This window comes from Echinops telfairi, unplaced genomic scaffold (genome assembly GCF_000313985.2).
Source record: "Echinops telfairi isolate 266 unplaced genomic scaffold, ASM31398v2 ScPeMD7_5;HRSCAF=22, whole genome shotgun sequence".
Taxonomy (NCBI): Eukaryota; Metazoa; Chordata; class Mammalia; order Afrosoricida; family Tenrecidae; genus Echinops; species Echinops telfairi.
Window position 1 is genome coordinate 15,913,989 of NW_022103901.1, and position 16,687 is coordinate 15,930,675.

Sequence of the window (16,687 nt, forward strand, 5' to 3'; positions counted from 1 at the left end):
GCCTGGATAAGAAGGCCATAATTTCAAAGTCTCAAGAACCAGAAGTCTTTATATCGTCCCCATCCTAGAGATTTAGACATCCAGACACAGAGGGAATAACACATGGCCTACCAAAGGCCATCCGACCTGGTTCCAATCCCAGATCTGCCTTGTTGGGAAACCCAGGAAGGAGCCCAAGCTGTCCAGGCAGCCTCTTGAAGCACAGGTGTGCAGGGAAGGGGAGTCAGGGAGGGTGGCCCAGGAAGAAAGCATGTTAGACACTATATGCTGATAGAAATGGATGGGTGACTCTTCAGTTGGACCAAGTCTTGAAGAGCAGTGGATTACCAAGGAGGGAAAAGAGGAGAGACAGAGATAAAGGCATGGGTCCCAGAAAAGAGAGTCCCGTGTTAGGGAATGGTGCGTGCTTCACCGTGGCTAGAAATGAAACACTTGGGACCCAGGTCAGCTAGTAGAGTCCCATTTGCTTCCCCACCCTTGTTCATCTGGACTAACCTCGCTGTTATTGTTACTGCAGGATTGGGCACAGCACTGTTGTGAATACTCCCATGGCCCGTCTAGCCATCATCTTTGCAACTCCCACCAAATGACTGGGGAGCACTATGCAAATGTGAGGTGCTGGGGGCCCACCCAAAGGCCGCTTGCTCATAGTGTCAGTAAGTAGCATGGCACCCTTTTACGGCAGGACCACGCAAGTAAGACCCATGGGGCTATAAGATGGGGGTTGCTCAGTTTTGCCATCCCGTGCCAAGCTTCAAATGAGCCATTCCAGAGGCAGAGAGGGGCATCTCGCAACCACCCAGAAAGAAGTGCCAGGAATGGAGTGGGGCCTGAGATCCCTGCACTGAGCACCCTCGAGCCAGGAGACAGAGAGCTGTGACATCAGAGAGGGTGTCAGTTAGCAGAGAAGCAGCAGGAAGAGAACCCGGGGACCACAAGAGATGGTGTGGTGGGATTCCCTGGCCCCCAGAATAAGAAGGCGGAGTGCCTTCGCACAGGAGGATTGCTGGTTCGAGTGAGGTGCCTCCGGGGAGCTAGGTTTCGCTGATCCGAGAGTTATGAGTTGAGCACCCTTAATCCGAGGCTTCCTGGCAGGATGGGCATTCAGTGGCAGAGTTAAAGAGCGTTGCAACACTTGTCTGAACAGGCTGGAGCCTAAGGGGCCCGCATGGCTCGGAGGCTAAAGACCAGAGAGGCGTTTGTTTGTAAGCATGACTGAGTGGAAGCTGTCCTGACCAAATAACGATATTCTGTGAGCGTGTGATGATTCTGAAGTCTAACCTGCTGCCTCCCTAAGCCCACCGTAAGCACGAACACCGTCTGTGAGTTGTGTGTGGCCACTGTGAGGAACGACCAAGCCCAGCAGAGAAGAAGGATGGCTGGTGTCAGCACTGGTGGGAAGGTTGGGTGGTGGAGGTGGGTCTGCCCTCTGCTTCTCAGGATTCAATCATGTCGCTGTAGTTGAGAGAAGAAATGGTTTTATTTTACCTCACCCCAAGGCTCAGGCTGCTGGTGATGAGTCTTCTCCTCAAGATGAAGGTGGAGGTCAGAGGCTGCTCCCCGGGCTTTTCCTGTCTGTAAGTGTCCACCTCTGCTGCCGTGCTTTCTTGTGCCTCTCTTAGTGTCTCCCTTTGCTCACGGTGTTGTTGACCCTGTTCTCTCTCTTCGATGATCTATAAACTAGTCATTGCATCTAGATATTTGAATATATGTATATACATGTGACAAAGGTGCTGCTGTATACCGCTTACTGCATCCCAGCAGAGGCACCTAATGTCTGGCCGTCCCATTTACCCTGACGCTAAAATTGATCAACGGGTTCTTTCTTTCGGCCATCATGGGAATTAGAGCATCACCCGGGTATTAGATGATGCTAAGAAAGCATTGCTAATGTCGTTAGGTGTAATTATGGCCTTGGGGTGAGGTAAAATAAAAACATTTCTTCTCTCAACTACAGCGACATGATTGAATCTCAAAACATTACACCGAGCAAAGCAGCCTGGCCCCAAGGAGCTCCCTGTGTTATTCCTGGTACAGAACATTCTGGAACAAGCACAGCTAATCGACAACGACAAAGAGCAGAGCAGCGCTCGCCTGGGGGCCGAGGGTGGAGGTGATTGTAGAAGGGTATGAGGGACATGTCTGGGTGACAGAAATATTCTAAATCTTGATTATAGTGGTGATTATATGGTGGATATCTTTGTCAAAACGAATGAAACCTGAGCTCAGAATGGATTTATTTTCTTGTGTGAAACTCATACCTGAATAAAGTGGGTCTAAAAAGGGAGAAAATGAAAAATAAAGTTATAACTAGGAGCAACCATGCAAACAGCCACAAAATTATAATAGGTCTATGGAATAAAATTATAACACCGTTATAATATGCCTATGGAAGGAAAAGACAGAAGCTCCTGAGAGGCACCGGTAGGGAGACGTCGTCCTCTCGTGGTCTTTGGACGCACCGTCAGGGAGCAAGGGCCCTGGAGAGGGACATCGTGCCTGGTGCCGTGGAGGGGCTGCAGAGACGGCTTGACACAGTGGCTGCAGCAGCACAGTGGGCTCGGACTTGAGAACAACGAAGGACGGACAACGGAGGACGGCGCGGGACCGTGTGCTGTTTCCTTCTGTCGTGTGATTTTATGGCACCGCACAACAATGGGGGGGGGGCAGAAATTAAATGCTGTGCAATAGCTTTACAGGGCAAATAATAAAATTGCATTGAGGGACATAAAAGAAGATGACATACATATCGAGAGAAATACACCACATTCAAAGAGGGAATATTATAAAGATGTCAGTGCTTCCCAATTCAATCTATACATTTTAATGGCATTGAACGAGAGAGGCTGGTGTTTTTGGAAAATTCTTTTCTGTCAGAGGTAAAAGCACTACAGCGCTGAAGGTGAAGTGCTCCGGCACTTGGGATTTGCGTTTATACATAGATTTAAAAAAATTTTTTTTATTGAGGGCTCGTGCAATTCTTATCACAGTCCATCCATCCATCCATTGAGTCAAGCACACATGTACATTTGTTGCCCTCATCAATCTCAAAACATTTGCCCTCTACTTTAGCCCTTAATATCATTTGCTCGTTTCCCCCTCCCTCTATACATAAATTTTAATATGCTAACAAGATGAAGCAACATTGGCACGCTATTAATTAAAGTGCTCAAGCTGGTGACGGGGACAAGGGTTTTCTTACAGGACTCTTAAGTGGTGTGTTTGTGTTGGGGACTAGCCCCCACAGCCAAATGGGTCCAAGGGGGTGGTTGTGTAATTGAAGGGTAAATTAAAGAGACATCAGACAAGATACAGCATGCAAGGGCTCACCTCTGCCGCCATGACTTCAGGAGCCAGATCAGCACAAAGAGAGAGAGAGATTATATTTCCAACAACAGTTTATATGCCCTCGCAGGGGGGGCGGGGAGCGTGCAAGTCCCCCTCATTACAGGTAACCACATACTTAACAAAGTGGGCTGTACCCTAACCCTAAAGGTCCCTGAGTACATTGGAGGAGTAACCAAACACCAGTGCTGGGGGCAGGGAGGGGGGAATGACATCCCCTGATCACATATCTGTTCCTGTAATTAAAGCTGCCAGCTAGATAACAGTCAGCCGTGTGCTCATGAGAGGTCACTTTAAGGCAGCTCTATTACAGGAGGGTACAGGTACAGTGTGAACAATGTTAATGATGAGAATGTGATTGGGACTCACAAGGGTGAAGCCTCCCTCCACCCCAGAAACCCAGCCTGCCAGGCGTCTAGAGGTATGAGGATAAAGGCTTCATCCACATACACTCTCTTCCTGCTCTGTTTCCCACATGTTTGAAAAGTCCATAATGAAAGTTTAAAATAATAAAAATATTATTTAATAAAAACTGTTTTAATAAAAGTTTAAAATGTAAACAAGTAAAAATCAAACAAACAGATAAAATAGAACATTATTTCCACCAGAAGTTAAAAAAGAAAAGAGAGAAATTGAACTCAAACTTGGTTAAGGTGGGGTAGGGGGAGTGGGGAAATGGGGGGATGAGGGGACAGCTGGGGAAGAAGTATCGATTGCTTCACATAACTGAAAAAGGCCAGCTTCAAGTACGGCTGGACCCAGGGATTCAGAGAGTGGTCTCAGGACTTGATCTTCATGGAAACCCCCTGTGAATCAGAATGTCACTGTGCCCCACGGGGCCTCCTATGGCTGATTTTTCGGACGTGGATCTCCATTCCCTGCTTCCAAAGGCTTTTTGGGTGGATTTGAACCCTCAACCTGTCAGTTAGCAGCCAAACACATTAACTTTTTGCACCATCTTTGGCCTATCCCCCAAGAAAGCCTCGTCTTTCTCCCAAGGAGCAGCTGGTGGGTTCAAACTGTTGACATTGTGATTAGCAGCCCAACCCCTTTCCCACTATACTGCCCAGACCTCCCCAAACCCAACCTTGCTGCCCTTGAGTCAGTGCAAACTCACAGCGACCGACCCTATAGGATGGGGTAGAACTGCCCTTCTAAAGTCCCGAGACTGTCGCTCTTACTACAGTAGAGAGTCTCATTCTTCTCCCCTGGAGAGGCTGGTGGTTTCTGGGAGTTAGCAGCTCAACCCATAACCCTTCTGTCCCCAGGGCCCCTCTTACTGCCCTCGAGCCAATTCTGACTCATGGAGACTCGATGGGGCAGGGTAAAAGTGCCCCTGTGGGTTTCCTAGACCTGCACTCCGTGTGGGAGTAGAGAGTCTCATCTTTCTCCTGGTGGTTTTGAACTGCTGACTTGGTAGTTAGCAGCCCAAGCCATAGCCACGGCACCACCCTGTTCCAGGACTCCCAGCTCCAATGTGAAGGCCTGGGATTAAGTCTCAGGGCACACTTGGCCAGGTGCTCCTAGCGGCCGAGCTAGGGCTCGCTGCCACTTGCAGCAAGCACGCTGCCTAGGACATAGCCATGTGGACAGGTGGAGGATTGAGAAGAAAGAGGGTGAAAAGAGCAGTCACTGCGGAGAGTTGGGCCATCCGAAGGGCAGAACATCCTGCGTAGGACAACGTGTTCCTTGTGTGGTCCTTGGGTCAAGTTTTCTCCAGTGAAGACTGCTAGGAGAGGGAACATGCCAACACTCAAATGTGGTGGTGACTGGCACTAGGCGTGGCATGAACCCACACGCTGTGCGTGAGTCTTGATGCTATATTAAGTGACGATGACGGTGCAGGTTTTATAAATGAGGAAACCTCGCCCGACGAGGGGCAGTGAGGACACAGTAGAGCTAGGATTCTCCAGGCCTGGCTTCCACGTCCCTCCAGGCCTCAGCCTCGGTAGTGCAGAGAAGGTCTTGCTGGTGTCACTAAGGAGTTTCAACTTTATCTCCTGGGTCACCACCGTATCTGGTACTCTGGATGATCCTGTGGGCCAGTCTTCCTCCAGGGGAGTCTACCAGTCAGACTCCTTACGGTTGCAAGTGCCAGAAATCCAACTCAAACAGCCGTATGCAAACAAAACAAACACCTTTATATAACAGAAAGCTTAAGGACTTTAGGCACAGCTTGATCTACATATTCAAATGATAGCAAGAATATGACTACCTTTATGTTCTCACCTCTGGGGGCTTACTAACCCCCAGTGGGGAAAGGGCTCTTTTTTTTTTTTTTTCTTTTCCCAGCAGGCCCATGGTTGTTAAGGTTGTGTGTCAACTTGGCTGCGCTGTGAGTTTCTGGCATGGCACCTGTGCATTATGGCATGCAGCAGTTCTGGACTGCTGTAGTCGCTCTCCACGATGTGATCGGATAGGATCAAGCCTGACCAAATACAAAGGGATTGTGGTGGGAGACAGTGTGCTTAGTCGCTCCTTAAGGGGTTGGCCTGCATTGACTATTTAAGGATTTGGGAAAGCTCGCTAGCTTTTGGCTCCCTTTGGATCTTGTATTGACTCTCCTGGGACTTCCAATTATTGGGGCTTCAGTTAGTGGCCTGCCACACCACCGGCCAGTCGTGGATTTGTCAGCCACCTCCGCTCACAAGCTAGCAGCTTCCTGTCTATCCTGCGGATCTGAAAGTTGGTCAGCCCTGGCAGCTACGTAAGTTAGAAGATGCCTTCATCTCACAGCCAACCCTCGGACTGGGGTCTTGCCCGTCTCTGGAGCCGTGGGTAAGATCCCTGGTGGTGTGATGAGTTGGCCCACTAACTGCCAGGTCAGCAGTTCAAAACCACCAGAGAAAGATGAGGCTTTCTTTTCCCTAAAAGAGTTGCAGTCTTGGAAACCCACAGGGGCAGTTCCGTCCTGTACTATAGGGTCGCTATGAGTCTGAGTTAGTTAGTTTCTTGTGCCAACCTGGCCGATAAACATATGTGGGATTAATTGAAGGGCAGAGGGATAAATGGTTCGGTGAGCCTCGCCTTTGTAGTTCTCAGGTCTCTTGCTTTGTGATGGGGTCGCTATGAGTCTGAGTTAGTTAGTTTCTTGTGCCAACCTGGCCGATAAACATATGTGGGATTAATTGAAGGGCAGAGGGATAAATGGTTCGGTGAGCCTCGCCTTTGTAGTTCTCAGGTCTCTTGCTTTGTGATGGTCGCACCAGGGTGCAGCTGCCTTAGCAGTTCCTGCTTCAGCTGGCAAGGCTGACTTCCTGTAAGACCTCCCCGAGGAGAAGCCACATGGACCTACCCTGATGCAGCCCCGGGTGCTGGATCACCCGTGTGGAGACCCTGCCAGTGCTGAGATGCTTACACACTCACTGACTTGGCTTTCCTCCAGCAGTCAGTCGGCGTCATTGCATCTGCTTTGTGAGATGGAGGAGGACTTTCTGGATTGGTGTGGGACATATGGGCTAATGGGTTAATGTTGGACTTGTGGGCTTGGGCAGCACTGGGTTGGGATGTTTTCTTGATGTGCGCTTAACCTTTACATAAAACTCTCTCTTATGCACGAGTTGCTGTGGATTTGTTTCTCCAAAGTACCCAGACTAACACAGAGTCAGAACTGGCAGTGAGTAGAGTGAGTGTAACCGTGTCAGCCAGTTCCTGAGGATGACGCTCTGGCTACACATACAAGTTTCACTAGATTGTGCTTCTCTAGAGGACCCAGCCTGACACAAGGTCCAAATCTGGATCTGATTGCTGAACCAACCACAAAGGCTGCTTTGAGGGGCGTAAGCCTGGGTCTGATGCCTACCTCTGAGCCCCACCCGAGGCTCATGCACCCCCTGATAGGAAAGGATGGGTCCCCCAAAGCAACTGCTGGTGCTGCCACCAGGAAAGGGGCAGGAGTAAGAAACGATCCTGAGCAGGTGACTGCGGAGACGGAGGAGAGGGCCTGCTGTTGGGTGGCCACGGTCAAGGCCGGGCAGTGATGGTGGCCAGCCAAGTGCTGCTGGGCAGGCAGGTGGTGGTGCTGTGCTGTGAAGGCATAGGCCTTTTCTCAAAGCTTCTATAGGAACAAGTTGAAGCACCTGGCCTTCCTCTGGAAGTACTTGAACGCTAACCCCTCCCAGGGCCCCTGACACTTCCCGGTCCCCAGTTGCATTTTCGAGTGGAGGTTGGACAATAAGGAAGCCTGCAGGCGAGCGGTGCATGGACATCATGAACTTGCTGGAGAACATCGAATAGACCAAAGGAGAGGGGTGTCGACCACGAGGAAGCCCCCAAGGAAATGAATGGGCACCGTGGCTGCCCAGCGGGCTTGTGAGGAGGCGCAGGACCGGGCAGCTAAGGTCACTCTGGGTCACAACCGACTCCATGGCACCCAGTGACAACAGCCGCAACAGAAGCCACCACCGGCTGCCGGAAGAGCCAACACACCTGTCTGGGAAGAAGCGCGGCTGGAATAGTCCTTCGCAGTGAGGAAGTACTTGGGTCATGTTATCGGGAGAGACCATATCCCTGGGATACGGTCAGCCCCGAAGAGGAGACGATTGACACAATGAGATGGGTTGGCACAGTGGCTGGAGAAGTGGTCTTCGATATAACACGGGCTGTGAGGCGGGCGCAGGACCCGGCAGTGTTTCGCTCTGTTGCGCAGACGGTTGCTATGGGTTGGAACCGAACCAACTGCGCTTCACGGCAACAACCAGGGTTTCTGAGAGGATGAAACAAACAGCACGCGATAGTGTTGGCAACAGTGACCAGCACATAGTAAGGGCCCCCTGTGGACTGTGATTCTTCCTCGGTTGAAGCTGGCACATCTCGGTCCATGGCCCCTGGTCCAAGGCAGGAGGCTCCAGGCCCTCCCATACAATCCAAGGTTTCAGCTGTGACAGTTGAATAAACACATTCACGTGCACTCTCTGTGAGCTCAGTAGGAGGACGCATCCTTTCGATCCCCTATCTGCAGAGGAGGAAATGAGGCGCAGCCACCATCTTCCCACCTAGAAGTGGTGAGCCAGCCCCTTGGTTCCTGGACTGTCTTCTGGTTTCTGGGCCTTTGCTCTGCCTGGAAAATGCTCTTCTCCTCGGGCCTGTTGGCACCTTCTTGTCCCTGCAAGTCCAGCCCCAGTGTTCCTGCAGACAATAATGGTGATGAGAGCCCACATACTCCAGACACTATCTACGGCTTCCCCGGGTGATCTGGGGGTAATTAATTGCCCCAGAGCGCTATGAGGTAGATATGATGCCATTAAAAGGCAAACGGCATTGCGTCTAGTCGGTGTCCACTCATATCAGCCCTCCAGGACAGGGGGGAATTGCCCCAGTGAGATCTGAACCCGAAACAGAAACTGTTGACCGAGGCAGCAAGCCTGCTCTTTCTCCCTGGGAGCAGCAGGCAGTTTCCAATGACTGAACGTGTGGTTTGTGCAAAGACCCACTACTCCACCGGGGCCCCTTGGGACACTGCCACTGAGGAAGAGGAGCCCTGGCGGCGATGTGGCTACCCCGTGGACTGTTACCTGCAAGGCCAGCAGTTTGAAACCACCAGCCGCTCCTCAGGACAAAGGCTTTCTACTCCCAGAGAGACCAACAGTCTCAGAAACTCACAGGGGGCAGTTCGACCCCGAGTCGACATTGACTCGGTAGCAGTGAGGTTGTCTACTGAGAAGGCCAGCCAGTATAAAGTCAAGCCCTTAAACCAGTCTCCTTTTAGACAAGGCCTTACCCGCCCTCCGCGGTGTCCCCTCCCAGAGACCTGCTCTGCATCCGAGGGTCTGAGAGACTGCAGTCCCTCTTGATACCGCAACCCCAGCGCCCTCTTCGGCCCCGGGGGGGTGGGCGGTCACCTCTGCGTCCTCTTTCCCAAAATGAAACTGACAAACCCAATCAGTGCTGACTCATAGCGGTGACCCCTGCAGGTTTCCCAGACTGGAACTGTTGACCCCAGTAGAAAACCCCGCCTTCTCCCCAGCGACGTTTCAACCTGCAGGTGCTTCTGTCACCTCTGTCACGGATTCCACACCTGGCACCTTTGAAGCTGGGCGGCTGCTGAAGCCAGGAGATCGGCCTGCTCCTGGCTTGTGTAAATTTCGGGGCGCAGGGCGACAACCAGGCTCCCTGGGTGCAGGCCCAGCCGGGGCTGGGAGAGGGACCGGGGCACATAGTTAGGGGGGGGGCGCCCGGGGGGTCTTCTAACGCGCGACAGACAGCCAAGGACGGTGAGGAGCAGTGGGTGGGCTGCAGGAGGCACGGAGGACAGGGTATTTGGGCACATGTGCCAAGCAGTGGCCTCGCAGCGACCAGCCGGCAGCGTCTGTCGTGCGGGGATCGGGCTCGGGGCTGGCGGCGGGGAGGGCGGTGCTTGGGTCGCGGGGCGGCGGGTGGCCCCTGGCGCGGAGGGCAGGGCCATCCCCTCTCGGAGCTCCGCCCCAAAGGGGCGCTGCCACCCCTAAGGAGGCGGCCGCTCGGCGCTTCTCATTCATTGTCTTGACAAGAGCATCCTCGGCGAGTCTGGGCTCTCCCGGCTCCTGCCGCCTCCTCCTCCACTTCTTCGTCCTCCACTCGGAGGCTCATTGTCATCTCTGGCAGCAGGTAGGGCTGGGGACCTGGGGGGAGGGGGTGGGCTGCCTGCAGAGGCCTGTGCGTGCACTGGGCCACCTGTGGGCAGGCGTGAGCGTGGGAGCTGACGTTGTGGGGGCGGACAGCTTGTCCGGGTGGCTGGCTGCCGGGTGTCCCCGAGTGGGGGCCACTGTCCCCGAGTGGGGGCCACTGTCCCCGAGTGGGGGCTCCACAGCCATCTGCGTCCGAGGAGCTCTGGAGAGGTGAGCGGGCGGGACCACCACAGACAAGATGGAGGGTCTGCAGCCTGGACCAGCGGGGCTTGGGGTGCACGGTGACCCCGATTCCTCCCAAAATGAGAGTCTGTGGGGTGGCCAGGGGGTGAGGGGCTGGGTGGGGTGCAGGAGCAGCTGTGCTGAGCGTCGAGACAGGAAGGGGTTGATAGCAAAACAAGAAAAGACCAAGTTCCCCTTTTCAGGGTTTCCGGGCCTGGTACCTGCGGGGGGAGGAGGAGGCAGAGCCGGGCCATGGCTTCCTGGCCTTCGGTCTGCGATTTGGGGTGCCTCTCACCCCTGGCCCCGGCCTCTCACCTGTGACTGAACCCACGGCAGGCTGCTCCTTTCGCACCTGCTCCAAGCTGCCTGTAGGGTGTCAAGAGGGTGAGCCAGGAGGGCTGGGGTCCCCAGGTGAAGGGGACAGACTTGAAGGCAAGGGGCAAGGGGCAAGGACAGGTGGGCTCTACACTGGGCAGGCAGGTGACAGGGTGGCACCAGGACTGGCCCCAGAGCCTCTTGGCTTGGTGCTCTCCGGTGGGCCAGCTGGACTGTGGAGGAGGCAGTACCCGGCCCTCTGTTCCCGGAGCCCCCACCCGAGTGGAGACAGCCCCCCAGGGCACCTGCCTTTTCTGAGTGGAGGCGAGAGAGTGGCAGCAGAGTGGGGGAGGAGACAGGAGCCATCTGCTTGCATGTGTGCCCAGAGACCTCCTAGGGAGTCTGTCCCACCTGCTCATCCCCCCACGTCCCAGACCCTCACACCACTTCCTCCAGGGGAGGGTGGGTCAGCCCCTGCCTTCAGGAAGCTCCCCATGCGGGTGTGAGGGATATGAGTCAGACCTCACCCTCCAAGCGACTGGGGCTCAGGCTCTGAACCCACTAGAGAAAAGGGCACCAGCCCGGAGGGGTGGTTTGGAGTTAGCTGGGGTCTGCAGGGCCTTGTGGGGAGACAGGAGTGGGGCAGGGGGTAGAAGACATGCAGTGGTGGGGTGGGGAGCAGGGGGTGCCCAAGGAGACCATGCTAGGGAAATGAGCTGAGGATAGCCAGACCCAGGGGTGTCTTGAGAAAGGTGGGGGCTGGCTCCGGTCCCAGTGGACCTGCTGAGCCCCCATCCGTATGCCCTCAGGATGAGCCGGCAGGTGGTCCGCTCCAGCAAGTTCCGTCACGTGTTCGGACAGCCGGCCAAGGCCGACCAGTGCTATGAAGATGTGCGAGTCTCACAGACCACCTGGGACAGTGGCTTCTGTGCCGTCAACCCCAAGTTTGTGGCCCTGATCTGTGAGGCCAGTGGGGGAGGGGCCTTCCTGGTGCTGCCCCTGGGCAAGGTGAGCCCTGGGACCCTGAAGCAACATCTCCTCCACCTAAGGGTGTGGCCTGCCAGCCAGTGCCCACCCTAGGGCCCTTGACCATCACCAAGCCTCTTTGGGTCTCAGTGTTCTTGTCTGTAGAATGGGCCCGAGGAGCCTGAAGACCCTTGGCGCTCCTACCTGTGGTGGTTGGGAGGGGGCCACACAGCCAGCCCATGGGGTCTCAGCCTAGGGCCCCCTCCCCTCAGAAGCACAGAGTGGGCAGGGCCAACAGGGCTTTTCAGGGTTGGGGGGACCCAGGGGCTGGCCCTGCCAGAGGCTCTGGCCCCTGGGGGTTGATGCAAGAGTGGTTCTCCCTTCCCCACTCAGTCCCCCTCCCCCATGCTGCCTGTAGAGCCCTGCCCCCAGCACCCTCCTGGGCTCTTTAGGGGGTGAGGCAGGAAGGGGTGAGGAGCCCTAGGTTGTTACCTTACAAGGACCGATGGAGGCAAAGAAAAGAGGAAGTGGTTGTCGGGGTGAGAGCCGGCCTGCGCCCCCACACGCAGCTCTGCACACAGGAAGCCCTGCAGCAGCTCTCCCCGGAAGAGGCCATTTCCAAACCTCTGCTCCTTCCTGGGGGCCTTGGTGACAAACCTCCCAGTCCTGCTATCGCCTCTACAGCCCTACCGCGCACACACACTTCCTGGGAGAAGCTCAGTCCCAACACAAGTGCCCCAAACCCCTACACACACACACACACACACACACACACACAAAGCTCCTCACTTGGCCGTGGAAGCCTTGCTTGCTTCAGGAAGCTGGAGGGATAGAGGGTGGGGAGGGGGCAGCTGGGAGACCAGAGATTCCATTTCCCACTGATCTTCCAGCATAGAAGCTCAGAAGCTGAGACGGAGCCAGGTCAGAATTTGGTCAGACCACACAGCACCAAGGGCAGATCCAGCTCAGCCTGGCCCCGAACCCACAGTCCTCCTGGGGTGTGCCCACACAGCTCTGGGGCTGTGGCAAACAGAGGACCCACCTTCTCCCCAGACCAGGACCTAGGGACCCGGCAGTCTTACACTCTGGAGAGGGCATGGAGGGATGTGGAGGGGAAAGTGCACCCCACATCAAGGTCCTGCTGTACCCCTAGACTGGACGAGTGGACAAGAACGTGCCCACGGTCTGCGGCCACACGGCGCCCGTGCTGGACATTGCCTGGTGCCCGCACAATGACAACGTCATTGCTAGTGGCTCTGAGGACTGCACAGTCATGGTGAGCAGGGCTGGGCTTCCAAGGGGAGGGGGCTTCCCCAAGGTCTGGAGCCTAGAGGCCGGAGCCCGGAAAACTCACCGACCCCTTCCCTGCAGGTGTGGGAGATCCCCGACGGGGGCCTGGTGCTGCCCCTTCGGGAGCCCGTCGTCACCCTGGAGGGCCACACCAAGCGAGTGGGCATTGTGGCCTGGCACCCCACTGCGCAGAATGTGCTGCTCAGCGCAGGTGCAGGGGGCTGCCGGCGCGGGAGGGGGCTGGCTGGGCAGGGCAGGGCAGGGCAGGGCAGGGAGGCTTGTGGGTTCTGACTCAGATGGGTCGATTGCCCAGGTTGTGACAACGTGATTCTGGTGTGGGACGTGGGCACTGGGGAGGCCATGCTGACGCTGGGCCCAGACGTGCACCCGGACACCATCTATAGCGTGGACTGGAGCCGGGACGGCGGCCTCATCTGTACGTCCTGCCGCGACAAGCGCGTGCGCGTCATCGAGCCCCGCAAGGGCACCGTGGTCGCGGTGAGTGGCCCTGGATCGTGACCTTTGCCCTCCTACCCACCACCACCAAGGCCCCTGGGTGCCACCCTCCCTTGTCCTGTTTGCCACCCCCCTACCTGGGCCTGGCTCCCTCGGGGGCGGGGCGTTGGGGCCTGACCCACCACGCCCGTTTCCCTGCCAGGAGAAGGACCGCCCCCACGAGGGGACCCGGCCGGTGCACGCCGTGTTCGTGTCCGACGGGAAGATCCTGACCACGGGCTTCAGCCGCATGAGCGAGCGGCAGGTGGCACTGTGGGACACGGTGAGTGCCACGCGCCCGGCCACCTGCCACCTCCACCTGCCTGGGCTGCGTCCCCTTCCCGGGGGTGAAGCGAGCCCCCCCACTCCGTCCCAGCGCCTGACACGGTCCCTGTCTCTGTAGAAGCACCTGGAGGAGCCTCTGTCCCTGCAGGAGCTGGACACGAGCAGCGGCGTCCTGCTGCCCTTCTTCGACCCTGACACCAACATTGTCTATCTCTGTGGCAAGGTGGCCCTGGCAGGCAGGGGCTGCGGGGTGCGCGGGAGGGGGGCTTGCCAAGGGCGGCCGCTGGAGGTGTCTTTGGGTGCTGGCTTCTGCCGCAGGGCGACAGCTCCATCCGCTACTTTGAGATCACGTCAGAGGCCCCGTACCTGCACTACCTCTGCATGTTCAGCTCCAAGGAGTCCCAGCGTGGCATGGGCTACATGCCCAAACGCGGCCTGGAGGTGAACAAGTGCGAGATCGCCAGGTGAGCAGCCGGCCCTGGTCTGACCCTACGCTGCCCCACGAGCCCCAGGTGGGCTCTGCTCACTTCTTCCTGCTTCCACAGGTTCTACAAGCTGCACGAGCGGAAGTGTGAGCCCATCGCCATGACTGTGCCCAGGAAGGTGAAGCTTCCAAGGCCCCTCCTGGGCAGCCATCTGGGGGGCTGGGGTGGGGCGGGGGGGATGGGGGCTCAGCGCTCTAACTAGCCTCGCCCTTGCCCGCAGTCGGACCTGTTCCAGGAGGATCTGTACCCGCCCACTGCAGGGCCCGACCCTGCGCTCACGGCTGAGGAGTGGTTTGGCGGACGGGATGCCGGCCCCCTCCTCATTTCCCTCAAGGATGGCTATGTGCCCTCGAAGAGCCGGGAGCTGCGGGTCAACCGGGGCCTGGACAGCGGGCGTAGGAGGGCAGCGCCAGAGTCCTGCGGCACGCCCAGCTCGGTGAGAGGGGTGAGAGGCACTCGGGGACCACAGGCCTCAGGAGGGGAGTGGGTTCGGGCAGTGGCTGCTGCGGATCTGGTCTCTGTCCCAGTGGAGGGAGGCTGGCATTTGGGGCAGCAGTGTGGGGGATCCTTTTGGGGTGAGGGGTGGACACTCCTGAGGCCTCAGGTTTCAGGCTGAGAAGTTCCGTCCAGGGTCTCTTGGGGGGCAGCTCGCAGATGCCAGGGCTGAGGGAGCTGGGCCTGACGCAGAGCTGGTTGGCTCCCCCAGGATGCCGTATCCCGGCTGGAGGAAGAAGTGCGGAAGCTCCAAGCCACCGTGCAGGAGCTGCAGAAGCGCTTGGATAGGCTGGAGGCGACAGTCCAGGCCAAGTAGAGGGCCCAGGGTCTTCAGCAGGGCCACCACCAAACCCCCTCCCACCCACCCCCACTCCTCAGGCCACTGTGGCAGAGAACAAAAAATAATAAAATGGCTTTATTTTCTGGTACCTCTCAGACTCTGATGACTTGAGACTGCCATCCCCCTGCCCCTCACTCGGTGGCCCCATCACAGGAACAGGGCCTTGATGGGTGGGAAGCACCCAAGCCGATGGGAGCTGGGAGCCTTCTGTCTCCCAGCATCTCAGAGGTGGAAAATCCGAGCTGTTTAGGACCCTGATCTCAAAACCCAAACCAAACTCGCTGCCACCAATTCCAACTCATAGTGACCCTGTAGGACGCAGTAGAACTGCCTCTGTGGGTTTCCCAGACTGTACCGTGACAGGAGTAGAAAGCGACATCTTCCTCCCAGGACCCTGCTCTAGAGCCTCATCATTCCTTCACCTTCCTCTCCTCCTCAGCAAGGACCAGGAGCACTTGGCAGCATCTTTCAGACCACAGGCCCGAGGAGGAGCTTTTGTAAGAACGATGTTTAGGGCCAAAGCGACAGCCAGCCTGAGTGGTCAGGCGAGGAAACAAACAGCAGGTGGGGGCCACGATCTGGTTCAGAACCCCCGTGGCCCCCTCGCTGCTGCCTCTAGAGCTGGGGGTTCTGGGGGGACGCAGCCTCCGTGGGAAGACTGGGAAGCAGACCCACCAGCCCGATGGAGAGGGGGCATGATCGGTCTCTGATGCCCAACTCTTAGTGGGTGCCCCTAGTCTGGCAGAGCACGCGGCTGTTAAGGATGGTTGCCCCAACCCTAGCAGGGCTGGGATTATACCACGTAGGCTCCAAAGGCCCATTCCCAGTCCCCTCTCCTCAGCATGTCCCAGAAACCACCCACACAGCAGGCAGGGAACTGAACAGGGCCGATGGATACACGCCTGCCTGCTTACTTGGGTCTGACTATGTAAGCTGTGTGACATCAGGCAAGTCACTTCTTTCCGGGCCTCAATCAGCCTACCTGGGAAGTTGGGAAGGGACACCACAGAGGAGGCTCTGTGAATGCAGTGTGGGTGCAAGTGACCCCAGGGGTGTGTGTGGCCATGACATCCGAAAAGCTGGTGTCTGGGCCCCTTAAAGAGGCAATACTTCTGCGGCCCCTGTGGACCAGCAGGAACTAGGGGTCCTCTTGGCCTGGGGGAACTGAAGAAAGTTCTGGAACTTGGACCCCCCAGTCCTTCCCCACAGCTGAAGAGATTTTAGGAGCCGAGAAACTTGGTCTTGAAAACAAAGGGGGACAGTCGGGAGGATGGTTGAAAACGAAATCGTCACTCACCAAGTCTTGGCCCACTTAGCTCTCCAGCCTCCACATCTGGGGTTAAGACTGACATGGGAAAACAAAACACCCCCACTATCATCAAGTCGATGCCGACCCAGGGGACAGGGTACCCCAGCAGGGGTGGAAGCCTACTCCTAGGGAGCCCATAGGACGGGGTGGAATTGCCCCTGTGGGTCTCCGAAATGGTCACTCATTATGGGAGTAGAAAGCCTCATCTTTCTCCCAGGGAGACGTTGGTGGTTTCAAACTGCTGACCGTGTGGTTAGCAGCCCAATGTGTATGCAGTATACCACCAGGGCCCACTATTCTCCTACTTCAACCCTGTTCTCATCCTCTGTCCACATCCAGGGGACAGCTGTGGCCACATCTGGGTTGTAAGGTCACTGGATCTTTTAAAACTCATGGCCATCGAGTCGATGCCCACGCACAGAGGACAGGGTGGAACCACCCCTGTGAGTTTCTGAGATTATCAATCTTTATGGCAGGGGTCCTCAAACTTTTTAAACAGGGGGCCAGTTCACTGTCCCTCAGATCGTTGGAAGGC

General features: G+C 56.4%; 2 protein-coding genes across 2 annotated transcripts in view; one reads left to right on the forward strand and one right to left on the reverse strand.

Moving 5' to 3' along the window:
• The window catches only part of MAPK3 (mitogen-activated protein kinase 3), a 92,589-nt gene extending 82,163 nt beyond the window's left edge, over positions 1-10,426 (reverse strand). The window contains exons 1-3 of the mRNA XM_004705689.2: positions 10,394-10,426; positions 9,871-9,996; positions 9,362-9,478 (exon numbers count right to left, since the gene is read on the reverse strand). Coding sequence (XP_004705746.2) covers positions 9,362-9,478; positions 9,871-9,996; positions 10,394-10,426 — 276 coding nt within the window. The remainder of the gene's footprint in view (positions 1-9,361; positions 9,479-9,870; positions 9,997-10,393) is intronic.
• On the forward strand, positions 9,831-14,938 carry CORO1A (coronin 1A). Its single transcript, XM_004705690.2, has 11 exons — positions 9,831-9,930; positions 11,297-11,495; positions 12,607-12,729; positions 12,825-12,954; positions 13,057-13,241; positions 13,402-13,521; positions 13,642-13,746; positions 13,842-13,987; positions 14,069-14,126; positions 14,229-14,444; positions 14,715-14,938. Exons 2-11 carry the CDS (start codon positions 11,298-11,300, stop codon positions 14,817-14,819), a joined length of 1,386 nt encoding a protein of 461 aa, XP_004705747.1. The 5' UTR covers positions 9,831-9,930; position 11,297; the 3' UTR covers positions 14,820-14,938.
• The last annotated feature ends 1,749 nt before the right edge of the window (positions 14,939-16,687 follow it).

Excerpts from the sequence above, each read along its gene's own strand:
- CORO1A (XM_004705690.2), top strand. The coding sequence starts at position 11,298 with ATGAGCCGGCAGGTGGTCCGCTCCAGCAAGTTCCGTCACGTGTTCGGA. Across the intron at positions 11,496-12,606 it reads TGGTGCTGCCCCTGGGCAAG|ACTGGACGAGTGGACAAGAA; the intron begins GTGAGCCCTGGG and ends CTGTACCCCTAG. Across the intron at positions 14,127-14,228 it reads CCATGACTGTGCCCAGGAAG|TCGGACCTGTTCCAGGAGGA; the intron begins GTGAAGCTTCCA and ends CCTTGCCCGCAG.